An 18,675-nucleotide genomic window follows, 5' to 3' on the forward strand; every position below is an offset into this window, starting at 1 on the left:
AAGGTGCAGGGAGCGAGGAGTGCAGGGAGAGAGAAAGGTGCAGGGAGGGAGAAGGTGCAGGGAGAGAGAATTGTAGGGACAGAGAAAGGTGCAGGGAGAGAGAAGGTGCAGGGAAAGAGAAGGTGCAGGGAGAGAGAAAGGTGCAGGGAAAGCAAAGGTGCAGGGAGAGAGAAGGTGCAGGGAGAGAGAAAGGTGCAGGGAGAGAGGAGTGCAGGGAGAGAGAAAGATGCAGGGAGAGAGAAGGTGCAGGGAGAGAGAAAGGTGCAGGGAGAGACGAGTGCAGGGAGAGAGCAAGGTGCAGGGAGAGAGAAGGTGCAGGGAGAGAGAAGCTGCAGGGAGAGAGCAAGGTGCAGGGAGAGAGAAGGTGCAGGGAAAGAGAAGGTGCAGGGAGAGAGAAAGGTGCAGGGAAAGCAAAGGTGCAGGGAGAGAGAAGGTGCAGGGAGAGAGAAAGGTGCAGGGAGAAAGAAGGTGCAGGGAGAGAGAAGGTGCAGGGAGAGAGAAAGATGCAGGGAGAGAGAAGGTGCAGGGAGAGAGAAAGGTGCAGGGAGAGACGAGTGCAGGGAGAGAGCAAGGTGCAGGGAGAGAGAAGGTGCAGGGAGAGAGAAGCTGCAGGGAGAGAGCAAGGTGCAGGGAGAGAAACTGTTGGGAGATAGAAGGTGCAGGGAGAGAGAAAGGTGCAGGGAAAGAGAAGGTGCAGGGAGAGAGAAAGGTGCAGGGAGAGAGAATGGTGCAGGGAGAGAGGAGTGCAGAGATAGAGAAACTGCAGGGAGAGAGAAGGTGCAGAGAGAGAGAAGTGTAGGGAGAAAGGTGCAGGGAGCGAGGAGTGCAGGGAGAGAGAAAGGTGCAGGGAGGGAGAAGGTGCAGGGAGAGAGAATTGTAGGGAGAGAGAAAGGTGCAGGGAGAGAGAAGGTGCAGGGAAAGAGAAGGTGCAGGGAGAGAGAAAGGTGCAGGGAGAGAGAAAGGTGCAGGGAGAGTGAAAGGTGCAGGGAGAGAGAAACTGCAGGGAGAGAGAAGGTGCAGAGAGAGAGAAGTGTAGGGAGAGAGAAAGGTGCAGGGAGCGAGGAGTGCAGGGAGAGAGAAAGGTGCAGGGAGAGAGAAAGGTGCAGGGAAAGAGAAGGTGCAGGGAGAGAGAAAGGTGTAGGAAAAGAGAAGGTGCAGGGAGAGAGAAAGGTGCAGGGAGAGAGGAGTGCAGGGATAGAGAAACTGCAGGGAGAGAGAAGGTGCAGAGAGAGAGAAGAGTACGGAGAGAGAAAGGTGCAGGGAGCGAGGAGTGCAGGGAGAGAGAAAGGTGCAGGGAGGGAGAAGGTGCAGGGAGAGAGAATTGTAGGGAGAGAGAAAGGTGCAGGGAGAGAGAAGGTGCAGGGAAAGAGAAGGTGCAGGGAGAAAAAGGTGCAGGGAGAGAGAAAGGTGCAGGGAGAGAGGAGTGCAGGGAGAGAGAAACTGCAGGGAGACAGAAGGTGCAGAGAGAGAGAAGTGTAGGGAGAGAGAAAGGTGTAGGGAGCGAGGAGTGCAGGGAGAGAGAAAGGTGCAGGGAGGGAGAAGGTGCAGGGAGAGAGAATTGTAGGGACAGAGAAAGGTGCAGGGAGAGAGAAGGTGCAGGGAAAGAGAAGGTGCAGGGAGAGAGAAAGGTGCAGGGAAAGCAAAGGTGCAGGGAGAGAGAAGGTGCAGGGAGAGAGAAAGGTGCAGGGAGAGAGGAGTGCAGGGAGAGAGAAAGATGCAGGGAGAGAGAAGGTGCAGGGAGAGAGAAAGGTGCAGGGAGAGACGAGTGCAGGGAGAGAGCAAGGTGCAGGGAGAGAGAAGGTGCAGGGAGAGAGAAGCTGCAGGGAGAGAGCAAGGTGCAGGGAGAGAGAAGGTGCAGGGAAAGAGAAGGTGCAGGGAGAGAGAAAGGTGCAGGGAAAGCAAAGGTGCAGGGAGAGAGAAGGTGCAGGGAGAGAGAAAGGTGCAGGGAGAGAGGAGTGCAGGGAGAGAGAAAGATGCAGGGAGAGAGAAGGTGCAGGGAGAGAGAAAGGTGCAGGGAGAGACGAGTGCAGGGAGAGAGCAAGGTGCAGGGAGAGAGAAGGTGCAGGGAGAGAGAAGCTGCAGGGAGAGAGCAAGGTGCAGGGAGAGAAACTGTTGGGAGATAGAAGGTGCAGGGAGAGAGAAAGGTGCAGGGAAAGAGAAGGTGCAGGGAGAGAGAAAGGTGCAGGGAGAGAGAATGGTGCAGGGAGAGAGGAGTGCAGAGATAGAGAAACTGCAGGGAGAGAGAAGGTGCAGAGAGAGAGAAGTGTAGGGAGAAAGGTGCAGGGAGCGAGGAGTGCAGGGAGAGAGAAAGGTGCAGGGAGGGAGAAGGTGCAGGGAGAGAGAATTGTAGGGAGAGAGAAAGGTGCAGGGAGAGAGAAGGTGCAGGGAAAGAGAAGATGCAGGGAGAGAGAAAGGTGCAGGGAGAGAGAAAGGTGCAGGGAGAGTGAAAGGTGCAGGGAGAGAGAAACTGCAGGGAGAGAGAAGGTGCAGAGAGAGAGAAGTGTAGGGAGAGAGAAAGGTGCAGGGAGCGAGGAGTGCAGGGAGAGAGAAAGGTTCAGGGAAGGAGAAGGTGCAGGGAGAGAGAATTGTAGGGAGAGAGAAAGGTGCAGGGAGAGAGAAGGTGCAGGGAAAGAGAAGGTGCAGGGAGAGAGAAAGGTGCAGGGAAAGCAAAGGTGCAGGGAGAGAGAAGGTGCAGGGAGAGAGAAAGGTGCAGGGAGAGAGGAGTGCAGGGAGAGAGAAAGGTGCAGGGAGAGAGAAGGTGCAGGGAGAGAGAAAGGTGCAGGGAGAGAGCAATGTGCAGGGGGAGAGCAAGGTGCAGGGAGAGAGAAGGTGCAGGGAGAGAGAAGCTGCAGGGAGAGAGCAAGGTGCAGGGATAGAGGAGTGCAGGGAGAAAGGTGCACGGAGAGAAACTGTTGGGAGATAGAAGGTGCAGGGAGAGAAAGGTGCAGGGAGAGAGAAAGGTGCAGGGAGAGAGAAGGTGCAGGGAGAGAGCAAGGTGCAGGGAGAGAGAAGGTGCAGGGAGAGAGAAACTGCAGGGAGAGAGCAAGGTGCAGGGAGAGAGAAGGTGCAGGGAGAGAAAAACTGCAGGGAGAGAGCAAGGTGCAGGGAGAGAGGAGTGCAGGGAGAGAGAAAGGTGCAGGGAGAGAGAAACTGTTGGGAGATAGAAGGTGCAGGGAGAGAGAAAGGTGCAGGGAGAGAGAAACTGTTGGGAGAGAAAAGGTGCAGGGAAAGAGAAGGTGCAGGGAGAGAGAAAGGTGTAGGGGGAGAGAGGAGTGCAGGGAGAGAGAAAGGCGCAGGTCCAGAGAGGTGCAGGCAGGGGGGAGCTGGGTGCCCACAGCGGGACAGAGGTGCAGGCAGCAGCTCTGTGGCCACCTAGTGTGAGTGCAGGGTGCAGCGCCCTCTGGCAGGAGACCTCTGACCACAGATAGGACTGGTTGCTGCTCTGCACAGTTCAGGGCAGATGACTGAGCTGTGTGTGTATATTGCTGCTTTGTTCATAGAGGCTGCTCTTGCTCCCCTGGTTTTGCCTGTGCCCTTGCCCTGCCTGGCAGTGACTCACTCCACGCAGATTCCCCAAGCTGCTCCCTGAAACGCCCCTGGATCATTGCACTGAGCTAAGGAACAGACTGCCCTATAGTGAGCGCACTGTACACTAAGGCTGGGTGTAGCAGAGCTGAGCAAGCTGCAGGGACAAAGGTGCTGCTGTGTAGACCGGTGTCACCCGCAGCTGTGCACCTGATGCCCGGATCCTGCTGCACAAGGGACCCATCCACGCGTGAAACTGCCTGGGACGAAGGGAAACCTCCGTGTTATCTGCAGCCTCCAGCAGCACTGGTGTGGATCCTGCTTATAATAATCTAGTTATAAAGTATCCTGCAAGGTGAGCGCTGCCAGTCACTGCTGCCCCTGGCACTGGGCACAACCAGGGCAGACTGCAGAGCTGAGCTCGGGGCTTCCAGGGAGGTCGATCAGGACTTTGCTTTAATTGTAAAGATTTATTCAGTAATTACAGAGACAGAGAACTGGAGTCCCAGGGAGACATTGATCGCAGGAGAAGTTATCTGTGCCCAGGAGTCAGTGGCCAGAATGCATTTAGAATAGGATGCTGCTCTAATTCTATAATTATATACATATCTATATATACATATATAGAGATAGCAGAACTGATCAGATCACTGTGCCATAGGTCTGCAGGTAAATCTACTGCACTGCCTTATGTTACACCAGGCAGTTCCAATTCCAGCTGTACAATAATAAACAAATTCAGCTCTGCTACATCTGTAGTACATTTGGGAGCTTATATTAGGTTGTTGAAGACAATAGTGATGTACATATTTATGTATATCTATTATAATCCCTCTTGTTACATTTCTTAATATTATAGAGTCCATAAAACTTAGTGTGAAATGTAGCATTGGGGGAAAAAATGTTCCATAGATCCTAAGAATTCTATATATTCTACATATTAAGAATCCCTATGTAGTCTACTCACGGTCAATATATATATATATATATATATATATATATATATATATATATATATATATATATATATATATATATTAGTGATGTGTCAAGAGTCACATTATATCTCTTTACTATCATATTCTATCATTTCAGTGCTCAGGGTCTTACAATCACTGCACTAATATTGGGGACCACCTAGCACAGGTCTCCTTTGACTCATTGTGTGTCCAGTGGGGTTGAGGTCTCAGCATATATAATTGGGGATGAGGGTAGGTGTCTTGTATTTATGATCTTCTTCACAACTGATTTATTCTAAATCTGCACCAATTGTTACACCCCTATAAGTTTTCTTGTGAATCTTTATATTTCTCGCAGTGGTGAAAATATATTTTAATATATTTTATCATATCTATATTTTTTTATATTGACATTCAAAGCGCCATATTTTCTGGCATGACAGCGCTTAGGCTATGTTCCCGCAATCAGTTTTTGGTGAGTTTTTTACTCTTTGTATTATCGGAAAAAAAGGCAAGTAAACCATCTTAATGGGTGCAGAAATGGTGCCGAAAATCTGCAACATCAAAAACTCACCAAAAGCTCATTGTGGGAACGTAGCCTAATTCATATCATTCTCCCGCGGATTGTATCACATGTAGGGCAGCTCTTTCACTATACAGCTAAAGGACGGTGTGTGTTTTTTTTTCTCTGATAGAAGCACAGAATTCAATATTCAATAAAATGAATTTTAAAACTTTGTTCCTCTTGTGTGTCTTCTTTTTCTGTTGTATGTAGTGACCGGACAAATGTAGAGAACTTGTATCCCATGTTCTGGAATTATTAGTTAAAGGCCTGAACAGAACTTGTGCAAAACTTTTGGGCAGAATAATGTAAAAAATAATGGTCACACTTTAATCTAAGTGCAATGCATATAGATAGCTAATAGCATGTCGTGTCTGATACATTATAGATGAGAGGTACATGGGAATCTCTAGGCCTGGGAAGGGGATGTAGATTTGTATTTTGCCTTAAAAAAATTACAATTATTTACAAATATATCAGATAATAATAAATATTGTAATGTGTTATCCCACATAGGGCTGCCAGTAACCTACTTGCTCTTGCTTACAACAGAGCATTGTATGGATGCACAAACTATGTATCTCCAAAAAGTCAAATGACAATTTCAGCTCTGCTACATATATGCACAAATACACTTTTTTTTTTACAGTTTTGTAACATTTGCAGTAAATCTATCTATCTATCTATCTATCTATCTATCTATCTATCTATCTATCTAATATTTTTATCCATGTAATTATATATCTGTTTATCTCATATTTATCACCTCTCTATCTTTCTCTCATCTAGTATTTAATCTCTATCTATCTCATATATTTGTCTCATTTCTATCATTGGCGTAAACTTGAATCTTATGGGCTGCAATGCAAAAATACCAACAGGGTCCCCAATTACCATGGGTCAATAAGGCTGTGTTCACACGTTGTGTTTTTGTCGCTTTTTTTTTTCTGTGCAGATTGGTCACAAAACCTGAAGGCTTTTCTGATGCCAGCAAAGTGAATGAGAATCCTGAAGTCTAATGCACACGTTGCTGATTTTTGACTTGCAGATTTAAATCTGCAGCATGTCAATTATTTCAGCATTTTTGCTTTCTTCAGATTTCACCCATCCTAATGAGTGGGGAAAAATCTGCACCAAAAATGCATGCAAAAACACACGTCAAAAACAAGGCAAAAACTGCTTTATTTTACGCTGCGTTTTTCTTGCCGAGAGATGCAGAAAATTCTCCCCCAAATACTTGATGTGTGCACATACACTAGTAGTATTGGTCTTCTCATATGGGCCAAAGGGACCTTTAGGGCCCCCCTAGGCTCCATGGCCAAGGTTTGACTAGTCTCTGCACCCACTATAGGTACCCCCCACGCCTATCTATCTATTATCTATTTATCATGTATCACTATCTATCTATCTATCTATCTGGGCCAGGTTTATGTTTGTGGATTGTTTCAGTAAATATATCTCAACCAATTAATTAATTCTGAGTTTTAATCTCCTAAAAATATTCTTATTCCATTTTGCTAAGTCGCTGACAGAAGTGACGAGTCTCCCCTGAGCTGCCCGGTGACCGTGCGCCTGTCAGTGACTATGTACAGGCTGGAGCAGACTTTTGCTGGGTGTCTGTATGGTTTTCTGCCAATTCGCCAGTTAGTCATTCTGCCTGCCCGAGCCAAACTTTCACTCCCTCTAATTTACTGAATCACAGCACAGTTTATTTAACTGAGGTTTGATCTTCACAATGATTAATCCATATTTACGCCTTAAAACAAACTAATCTGTAATAGCACAAAGGTCTCTGACGGGGAAAGAGTCCAGTGCAGCACAATGCTGACCTCACAGCAACTCCAGAGCCCTGATGTGTCAGGGAGAAACGTCCTCTGTCCTGTGGATTAAGGAGCCCACAACTAATACAATGTATCCACATCTAAGGCCACGTTCACACGTTCAGTATGTGGTCAGTATTTTACATCAGTATTTGTAAGCCAAAACCAGGAGTGGGTGATAAATGCAGAAGTGGTCACGTGTTTCTATTATACTTTTCCTTTGATTGTTCCACTCCTGATTTTGGCTTACAAATACTGATGTAAAATACTAAATGTGAACGTGGCCTGATAACTAACAACCTCATGGGGAGCAATAATACAGTTACACCAGTTTTCTGGGGTTATGGTTGTGTGGTGTGTTGCTCAAGTGTCCCATTAGAAAAATTAGGGTGCAACCTATATGATAAAAGTTATTTCAAAATGTAAAAGTAGAGGACATTGCAAAGTGGAACACCTCAGTAGACACATTGTATTCTTCAGCTGGCATGCACCTTGTCGTCTACAATGCAGGCTATGATACAATCACCAGTATTGAAGCGTTAGTAAGTAGGCCAAAAGTAATAGTAATATAATGATGTGCTTGTCTTACATGGGACTGCCTGTAAATTTATTGTGTTACACCAAGGCTACATTCCCACATAGTCAAAATACAGAGGACTTTCTGATGCATAATCACTTGCAGAAAATCCGCTGTTTTACACCTGCGAAAAAAAACTAAGACAGAAATACAATACAAAAATACCCTGCAGTAAATAAATAAATCACAATTTTCTGTTTAGTGGCCATGTGTGAACATGCTCTTACATGCTGCATGCACACCAATTTACATTCCAGTTCAGGTTTCTTGGTTGTTTTACACCTGCGTAGTACAGGAGATTTAACAAAATCTCAAAAAAATTCTACAGTGTGAATGGACATGACCTGCGTGTTACAGATCTGCAACATTTCAATATGTATGATACATATTGTAGTAATGCCCCATCCTGGTCCTCATCTTGTTGTAATGTCCCCCATATCGTAGGTATGTCTCCATCCAGGTCCCCCATATCGTAGGTATGTCCCCATCCAGGCCCCCATATCGTAGGTATGTCCCCATCCAGGCCCCCATATCGTAGATATGTCCCCATCCAGGCCCCCATATCGTAGATATGTCCCCATCCAGGCCCCCTTATCGTAGGTATGTCCCCATCCAGGTCCCCTTATCGTAGGTATGTCCCCATCCAGGCCCCCATATCGTAGCTATGTCCCCATCCAGGCCCCCATATCATAGATATGTCCCCATCCAGGTCCAAATATCGTAGATATGTCTCCTTCCAGGTCCCCATATCGTAGGTATGTCCCCATATCGTAGGTATGTCCCCATCCAGGTTCCCATATTGTAGATATGTCCCCATCCAGGTCCCCATATTGTAGATGTCTCCATCCAGGTCCCCATATTGTAGATATGTCCCTATCCAGGTCCCCATATTGTAGATATGCCCCCATCCAGTAGATATGTCCCCATCCAGGTCCCCGTATTGTAGATATGTCTCCATCCAGGTCCCCATATTGTAGATATGCCCCCATCCAGGTCCCCATATCGTAGGTATGTCCCCATCCAGGTTCCCATATTGTAGATATGTCCCCATCCAGGTCCCCATATTGTAGATATGTCCCCATCCAGGTCCCCATATTGTAGATATGCCCCCATCCAGGTCCCCATATTGTAGATATGTCCCCATCCAGGTCCCCATATTGTAGATATGCCCCCATCCAGGTCCCCATATCGTAGGTATGTCCCCATCCAGGTCCCCGTATTGTAGATATGTCTCCATCCAGGTCCCCATATTGTAGATATGCCCCCATCCAGGTCCCCATATTGTAGATATGTCTCCATCCAGGTCCCCATATTGTAGATATGTCCCCATCCAGGTCCCCATATAGTAGATATGTCCCCATCCAGGTCCCCATATTGTAGATATGTCCCCATCCAGGTCCCCATATTGTAGATATGTCCCCATCCAGGTCCCCATATAGTAGATATGTCTCCATCCAGGTCCCCATATTGTAGATATGTCTCCATCCAGGTCCCCATATTGTAGATATGTCCCCATCCAGGTCCCCATATTGTAGATATGTCTCCATCCAGGTCCCCATATTGTAGATATGTCCCCATCCAGGTCCCCATATAGTAGATATGTCCCCATCCAGGTCCCCATATTGTAGATATGTCCCCATCCAGGTCCCCATATTGTAGATATGTCCCCATCCAGGTCCCCATATTGTAGATATGTCCCCATCCAGGTCCCCATATAGTAGATATGTCTCCATCCAGGTCCCCATATTGTAGATATGTCTCCATCCAGGTCCCCATATTGTAGATATGTCTCCATCCAGGTCCCCATATTGTAGATATGTCCCCATCCAGGTCCCCATTTTGTAGATATGTCTCCATCCAGGTCCCCATATTGTAGATATGTCTCCATCCAGGTCCCCATATTGTAGATATGTCCCCATCCAGGTCCCCATATAGTAGATATGTCCCCATCCAGGTCCCCATATAGTAGATATGTCCCCATCCAGGTCCCCATATTGTAGATATGTCCCCATCCAGGTCCCCATATTGTAGATATGTCCCCATCCAGGTCCCCATATTGTAGATATGTCCCCATCCAGGTCCCCATATAGTAGATATGTCTCCATCCAGGTCCCCATATTGTAGATATGTCCCCATCCAGGTCCCCATATAGTAGATATGTCTCCATCCAGGTCCCCATATTGTAGATATGTCCCCATCCAGGTCCCCATATTGTAGATATGTCCCCATCCAGGTCCCCATATAGTAGATATGTCCCCATCCAGGTCCCCATATAGTAGATATGTCCCCATCCAGGTCCCCATATAGTAGATATGTCCCCATCCAGGTCCCCGTATTGTAGATATGTCTCCATCCAGGTCCCCGTATTGTAGATATGTCTCCATCCAGGTCCCCATATTGTAGATATATCTCCATCCAGGTCCCCATATTGTAGATATGTCCCCATCCAGGTCCCCATATTGTAGATATGTCCCCATCCAGGTCCCCATATTGTAGATATGTCCCCATCCAGGTCCCCATATAGTAGATATGTCCCCATCCAGGTCCCCATATAGTAGATATGTCCCCATCCAGGTCCCCATATTGTAGATATTTCCCCATCCAGGTCCCCATATTGTAGATATGTCCCCATCCAGGTCCCCATATTGTAGATATGTCCCCATCCAGGTCCCCATATTGTAGTAATGTCCCCTGTGCCGTTCTTCACATACATATAAAAGAGAAAAAAAAAAAAGATTCTTCTCACCTGTCCTCTGTTCCCTTGGCATCTTTTCTGCACATGGGGCCCGCAGGCACCATAGACCCCTTAACGATCGCGGCCCGGTCCAGGAGCCGCCGACATCAGCGCTTTATTTCAGTTGAATGTGCGTCCTTGAAAGCACATTCAATTGAAGTGTATTGTCACGCAGAGACCATCTCCCTGCACAGCAATACTAATGGCAGCCATCGGCCTATCAGAGGCCAGCAGCTGACATCTGCGCATAGCAGTGATGTCATACGCAGCTGCGCTGGGACGCAGATGTCAGCTGCTGGCCTCTGATAGGCCGACGGCTGCCATTGGTATTGGTATTGCTGTGCAGGGCGCTGGTCAAGGACGAACATTCAACTAAAATAAAGTACTGATGTCCGCGGGCCGCATAAAGCAGCCAGAGGGGTCGCATGCGGCCCGTAGACCGCATGTTTGAGACCCTTGATCTATATACTCTGGATGGCACAACTTGTAGTGAGGCAAATGGAGCCCAATGGGGCACAACTATTGATCTGTTAGCCCTATGGTTTTCTCACGGAGTCATGTAGACTTCTCTGAGTGTACTGCTATAGATAGTAGTATTCCGAGGTTATAAATTGTATTAAAGGGGTTGTCCCAAAATCACAACTTATCATCTATCCATCCCAAGAGACCCCATTTGAAAGGAGTGACGGATGAGCAATTGCACTGCCAATCTATTTAAGTTTGGAACCAATATTGTCATTATTGATGGAGGTTCCAGCGGTCATATCCCCACCAATCAGACACTTATCTCGTATCCTCTGGATTTGGTGATCAGTTCTGATCTTGTGACAATCCTTTAATGATTATTCCCTGTTATCAGCCAGGTTAGGGATGGGCAGCCTGCAGTGTAAGTCAATGGAGGAGCCCCATATACAATACATTAACATTTAATTCAACCCAATGGGCATATATAACTAATAGCTGACACTATATTGCATCAGTTGAGACCAGAGATAACTCCGAATCCACTTAGATTTCATGGGGAAGAACAGTCACAGCAACTGAGTGGTTTAATGGAGAGAAGGAGCTCCATATATCAGTCCAAGGACCCAAAACTCGCCAACACTGCACACGATCACAGGTTCTGATGACTTTTCATGGCAGGCGGGGGCCCAAAAGTGCTCCCCAGGCTTGCCATCTTATTACCCATCTTAGGCTCTGGCCTTTCAGATTTATTTAAAAATATTGTCAAATATTATGTCAAAAAGAAAAAAGTGTACAAAATTGGCGTGATGAATCCGTACTGACCATAACTATCAATGTAGCATGTTATTCAGTGGAACGTCGTAAAAAAATATATAAAAGAAATAAATAAAAACAAAGCTAAACTTGTTGTTTTTGTTCATCTCGTCTCTAAAAAAAACAAAAACTAGTCTGAATATAAATGTACACCAAAATGCTACCAATTACACCATCAATTCATGCAGCAAAATAACAAGTCCTATAGAAAAATAATAAAAAAGTTATGGCTTAATTTTTTTATTTTTTTTTTGCAGAAATAGCAAAGCATAACAAAAATATAAACTTGGCAACCTCAAGAAAAAAGCAGGAATTTTGTTCTCATCCTTCCAAAATTAAAAGGTTTTCAATAGTTTATATGCTCCCCAAGCTTATCATTCAATAATAAAAAAAAATAATAAATAAATAAAATTTGTCCCGGAAAACATCAAGCTCTAAAACAGCCACGTCAGCAGAAAAATAAGTAATGGTTCTTGGAAGGAGATTGCCCAATAAATCTATTGGGAGCTTTACATATTGATCACATATTACCCGCAAACATCAGAATATATTTGGATAAGATCTTGATCAGGAAACTCCCAAATATCACTAATATGTGTAATTAATGATGGATGAATCTCATCCTTAACGTTATCATTTAGACAAAAAGACGGGACAGTGATGTAAATGTTAATGGGAATCTGTCAGCAGGTTCTGCAATGTAAACTAAGAGCAGCATGGAGTAGGGGCTGAGACCCTGATTGCAGCAATGTGTCACTTACTGGGTTACTTATTGTAGTTTTAATAAAATCACTATTTTATCAGCAGGAGATTATCACTAGAGGATTAGTTGTCTTTCTGCCCTATATAACCCTGCCCCCACCACTGATTGGCAGCTTTCTGCCTACGCACTGTGTACACAGGAAGCTGCCAATCAGTGGTGTGGGTGGAGTTATACAGAGCTCAGCATTCAGAGAACTGCTAGATCTAGAGCAGACTGGTCAGTGATTTTATCAAAATGACAGCAAGCAGCCCAGTAATTGACACATCGCAAGATTCAGGGTCTCTGCCCCTACATCATGTTGCTATCAGATGAGGGAGCAAGACTCTAGTGACAGATTCCTTTTATTAATGCAATGAGTTCCGATAACTTATTTTTTCAATTTCTCTATCTATCCATCTCTAATCTATTGCAACCCCATACTTTGTGATAGATAATAGAATGAGAAAATAGAATTGATACAGATAATGCACTGTTTTCTGATGATATATGACATATAGATAGATTAGACATAGATAAGAGATGGATAGAAAAATACATAATATATAGATAAATAGTATTATTATTTATTATTATAGCCCCATTTATTCCATGGTACTTTTACACATGAAAAGACAGAGATAGATGGAGAGATAGATAATAGAGATAGATAATAAATCACTGAATGATAGATAAATAGATAAGAGATCGATGTAATGGATGGATAGATAATAGATAGATATGAGATAGATAGATAATAGATAGATATGAGATAGATAGATAGATATGAGATAGATAATAGATAGATAGATAATAGATAGATAATAGATAGATATGAGATAGATAGATAATAGATAGATATGAGATAGATAGATAGATAATAGATAGATATGAGATAGATAATAGATATATAATAGATAAGAGATCGACGGATAGATAACAGATTGATAGATGTGAGAGATAGAAAATTAACAGATGATAGAGAGATAATAGATAACAGATGATAGATGGATATAGATAAGAGATAGATAATGAGATAGATAGAAAAATAACAGATGATAGATAATATAGAGATAACAGATGGATAGATAAATGGATAGATATATAGATAGATGAGAGATAGATAATCGATGGATAGGTAATGAGATAAATGGATGGATAGATAAGAGGTAGATGGATATTCAGATAGAGATAGATTGATAGAAAAACAACAGATGATAAACGATGGATGATAGATAATTAGATGGATGGATAGATAATATTTACAGATTGATAGATTAATAGAAAGATAGGATAGAGAGATATTTAGATAGATGATAGATAATAGATAGATAACACATGGATAGATAACAGATGGATAGATGACAGATGATAGATAGATGATAGATAATAGATAGATAGATGATAGATACCAGATAGATAATAGACGCATTTCATGTCTCAAGGAGAGTTGAGTTTAGTGCAGACCACTGTGCTCTCTGGTTATTGCACCACCAGAACTACAAGTCCCAGCATGCCTCCAGGACACGTGGGCTGTGCACCTCCTGGCTGTGGTCGGGTCACCAGCAGAAAGTGTGAAGTAATAAATAAATGCTCTGCTCCCTCCTCCCGCCGCCGCAGGAGCTCAGTGCTGCCGGCTGCCGGCTCGTCCGCCCGGCGCTCCCTCCCTCCTCCTCCCGGCCAGGGCCTAGCACCGGGGGCTTTAGAACGTTGCCCCGGCCAGAGCTGCCATTCCCCTTCTCCTATTGGTCGAGCGAGGAAACTATGCAAATTGTAGCAATTGCGGAAATAAACACGGAGCTGGCGGAGAGATTGCAACTTGTACAAAGTGTCCCAGGTCCCCGGGCACAGACTGCGGGATCCCCCACTGTATGCCGGGGAAGAAGCAGTGACAGCCATGGACTGAGCCATGCACAGCCCTCCCAGTCACCAGCCTGCTGCTGCGCCCACCTCCCCAGGGGGCAACTTTCCCCATTTCCCTAAAGCTTGCCAGTCATGAAGCTGCCCTGCTCCAGAGCCACTTAAAGTTCCCCTGTACTGTGTGTGCTCCTGTGCATGACGATGGTACGTGGCTGCACTCAGTTTCTCTTTTGCATTGCATTAGTTAATATGTTGTCATGTTGTGTGGCTGCAGGTTGAGAATTGGGGACGGGAATATTGGGGGCATGGGGCTGTGACTTTGGGGTCAGCAGTAAATGTACATTTTTGTGAATAGTAGCAGCAATGTCTGAACTGCTGCAGCCTCCCTGCACCAGGAGAAGGGTGGGTTTCCTTTCCTTGTAGTGCTAAGAAATGCTGAGCTCTGCACATTTTGCAACTGCTCTATCCCAGCCAGAGAGAGGGGGAAAAAAGTAAAAAAATAAATAAATAAGAGGGAACTGTACAATGTAGAATGTGAGCCTCCCCTCCCCCTGACACAAAGGAAGTGTCTAGACAGATCAGCAATGGCCAATCCTGCTGCAGGAAATAATGATGGATGGGGATGGCAGCCAATGGACTGCTGGGATTCTGTGGTTGGAGGGTGTTTCCAGGCCATTTCTGGGTCCCTTTAGAATGGGGAGGGGGGTGCAGAGTGGTCTTGTGCTCTGCATGGGGCAGAGATTTTAACTGAAGTTTGGTGTTAATGTGGAAAACTGAGGATGTGCATCTGTGGGTTGTATGAAGCCTATGCTACATTGTATCTGTTCATTAACCCCTTACCTCCTACAGAACAGAGTCACTGTAGCAATGACCAGCAATTTTTTTTACTTTTTTTTTTTTTGCTCAACCAAGGCAAGAATTGTTTTCTTACCTTGTCCTGTTTCTAAATTCACTATTGCCCTGGCGGACACAGACAGAAAAGACTCCCTGTGCACAGAGATGTAACTATAATAGGTTCAGGGGTTGCTATCGCACCTGGGCCCTGGAGCCTAGGGGGGCCAAAAGGTTCCTTTGACCAAATGTATATACCATTATTGTGAAAGACTTGCAATAAGTGGGGACCCTTTGGAGCTTTTTCAGTGGCCCACAAACATCAAGTTACGCCACTGCCTGTGCAAGAACAATATATGGGCCCTTTATCAGTAGTGAGGTCTGTAAGCGCAGCCCCCACCAACCCCATATCAATTGCTGAAATGAAGGGGTCTCATCATTTAGAGTTTTTTCCCCCTTCTTAGAATATATTGACAGCACTACCATTGAAGTGAATAGAACTGTAATGCACATGTATAAACCTTGCAGTGGGTATAAAGACTTATTCCAGTGTATCTCTCCATTGTGTATACATTTCCAATCGATACATTATTATCCATATTCTGCCACTTGTCCTCTGAGGTCTCATCTATCATTGTTGGTGCAGTGTAAATGGGATACTTCTTACACAGGACTGAGGCAAGTGTCAGAGCTCCATACATTAGTGAGTTATAGCTCTATAGAGGGGGGCAGCCAGTCCCCTCCTTCTCCTGTAATTAGGAGCCAGACTGTGATCTTCACATTCTTTCACTTACAGCTATAAATCAGCCATTAATCATTGCATGGCCTGAAATCCATAGAAGAGGGCTACATGGCACTGGAGATTTTCAACTTTTAAAAGTTGCCACCTAATCACAACATGGCTTCCTAATTGATTACCTAATGGTGCAATCACAAGTTTTTCTGTATTTTATGAAGCGTCTATGCGGACCGCCCCGTTACCAAATATTAGAATTCCGAAATTCCTAAAGTTTCACTTTTTTAGATTGTGATTGAGTTAAGGTCGATATTACGTAAATGATTTGCACGAATCAGGGTATTCTCCGTACAGCGCCATGAAATATGTTGTCATACGCAATGGGTAATTTGAGGTGCACTGAGGACACCCCATCGCATACCTAGCCACAGCCGCACACTTGTGTGTATATTTACCGCATAGTAAATGCGCTCCTTTAGTGCGTGTGTATATATGTTTCCCATATAGCGGATTGTAAATGCATTCTTGGGCATGATGCCAAGAGAAGCCCGGGAAGGAGTCATTTCCAGTGGGCATTCAAGGCTAAAGCCTCCCTGTAACTCTTGACTGACTCACCTCCATGTTCCCACTTTAACAGCTCAATAAAAGGACATTTTTATTTGTATCCTTTGCTTCCAATTGATTCTTTGCTCCTTGTCTTACCCCATTTCCTTCACCCTGTCAGAAGATGGGCCATGGCTGCCGGCTAGCTCCCCTGGCAATGGCTCAGGACTCTGATCCACCCTCCAGGAGACCTGTCCTCTCTTTCTTTCTTGCAATTGTTTTTCTTGCTTCCACTTTTCCCTGTTTTTATGTTTTGTTTGTGTCTTGGGAAGTGTGAGGGAAGCAGAGAGCTGAGCCTGGGCTGGAGTGTCAGCCTAAAGGGCGCAAGGAGGCCTCTCACAGGCGCACAAAGGGCGCCAAAGCCTCCCTCACATAATATGGAAACCACAAGAGTCTGAGGGGAATAAGCCACTGCTGCTGCGGGGAGAGGGAGAGAGACATTTACTGTACTGAGAGACAAAGCCCAGGCCCCTCCACGTCCCCCTCACCCCTCCCAGCTCCGTGTAATATTCTGCTGCTCCTCACTGCAAGTTTAACCTCAAACTTTAATATGGAGCAAGTTACTGCAGCAGGGTGTGTGCAGAGGGAATGGGAGACAGGGAAGGACTGCGGAGTTATTAACAATTATATATATATGTCTGTGTGTGACTATATTCCTGTGCTAAATCCGTACATGATAGTCTAGCAGCCACTTACTGAATGTGTTATCGTTATCGCTGGAATCAAAATATTATTCTATTTATTTCTGTACATTGTATTTGTTTTATTACAGTCACAGATGTATACACCATTGTGCACAGATACTGTCACACGTCTGTACATGCACACAGACATAAGCATATATACGTATACGCACAGATGCACTCATATATGCAGACGTATCCATATACATATGCGAATAGATCAAACTGTGCCGTCCTTTCAGAAGCATGTGATGTGTTACATATCAAGATAAAGTTTGCTAAATCTGTATTTGCACACATATAGTATATATACGTACACATATGGATACAGGTACGTACAATAATTGTGTACATAGAATATACATATAATGTATAAGGGAAAAAAGGCAGCACTCCAACTTTAAGTGAAAAAGATCACCTTTCTTTATTCACCCATAGGTTTAATACATTTTAAAAACTTAATACTGAACTGTCCTCAAACTGTACAATATATATATATATATATATATATATATATATATATATATATAGACATATATATGTATGTATGTGTTTATATATATATATATATATATATATATATATAAGTGTCGGACTGGGGTGGCAAGGGTCCACCGGTAACATTGACTTGGGGGTCCCACTGTTCAGCTTCATGCAAATATTACATTACCCTCTTTCACAAATGTACTTCTTCTATATAAAAATAAACTAGGTAGTTTGTTGAATGAATGATGAGATCCTGCTTTGTCTGTACTTAGTGAATTAATGAATTGGCCAACTACCGCTCATGTTGGAGGTAAATAGCTTCCTCTTGCATAGGGGCCCACCAGAGGATTGTCCTGTTCTCCTGTAGGCCAGTCCGAGCCTGTATCGAGCATGGCTCTCACTCCGCATGGAACTGTTGTAATTATGTGATACATTGTATTGTTTTTATTGTCTGTACATGTCCCCGCTTAATTGTAAAGTGCTGCGGAATACGTTGGCGCTATATAAATAAAATTTTATATATATATATATATATATATATATACATATATATATATATATATATATATATATATACACTCCAAAGACTATACAGATTGTGAACACCAATGGGGACAGTGATGATGTCTGTTCTGTTCAGCACTGTGGAATTAATGGCGCTATATAAGCAAGTAAAAAAAAAAAAATATATATATATATATATATATATATATATATATATATATATATGTGGAACAGGTACACTTACACTTCCATACACTTGTGCCTAGACGGAGGTGCATAACACATTGTTCTCATTTTGGCGCTTGTTGCTTCCAAGTGGTTAATAGTTGGGCAGAGCGAGTTCTCGGTGTTTATAAGACTTCATGTATACTTTAGACAGTAATTTGTGTGATAACTTTTCTCTGTGGCTTGGACAAAAGTCAGAATGAGAGCCAAAATCTAGTATCTAGGAAACATGGAAAGCCTGTGGGGGTGTTAGCCAAAAGCAAAAATAATTCTGTGGCCTTCCAGCACCTCGCCTGGATTTCCTGAAAATACTAATAGTTAAACAGATGGGGTTTAATGAGTAGAAAAGGGAGACTGGAGGCCAGAAAAAAAATCTCTACAAGTTTAAGAGGCCTGAGATGAACAGGAGTGACCCGATCGGGGATGCCAAAAAAATTTTGCTAGAGTTTTTGTTTTGTGTCGCTGTCTGGTTAATATTGAATATGAGCAGGTATGTGATGCATTATAATGCAGAGTGTTCATATGATTTTTTAGAATGTACATTTTTCTACAC

The 18,675-nt window shown here is 44.2% G+C and overlaps 1 protein-coding gene across 3 annotated transcripts in view; it reads left to right on the forward strand.

Annotated features, from left to right (window-relative positions):
- Positions 1 to 18,675, forward strand: part of NFIA (nuclear factor I A) — a 547,161-nt gene that overhangs the window by 166,266 nt on the left and 362,220 nt on the right. Inside the window, exon 1 of one of the 3 annotated variants that reach the window (XM_073643760.1) lies at positions 13,949 to 14,258. The exons of the other annotated variants lie outside the window; for them this stretch is intronic. Within the exon in view, the coding sequence (XP_073499861.1) occupies positions 14,250 to 14,258 (9 nt within the window). The 5' untranslated portion in view covers positions 13,949 to 14,249. Of the gene's footprint in view, positions 1 to 13,948; positions 14,259 to 18,675 lie in introns of those variants that run through there. 3 annotated transcript variants of the gene reach the window in all.

Source organism: Phyllobates terribilis, unplaced genomic scaffold, assembly GCF_046119375.1.
Source record: "Phyllobates terribilis strain yellow unplaced genomic scaffold, ASM4611937v1 Scaffold_8__6_contigs__length_399053987, whole genome shotgun sequence".
Classification (NCBI taxonomy): Eukaryota; Metazoa; Chordata; class Amphibia; order Anura; family Dendrobatidae; genus Phyllobates; species Phyllobates terribilis.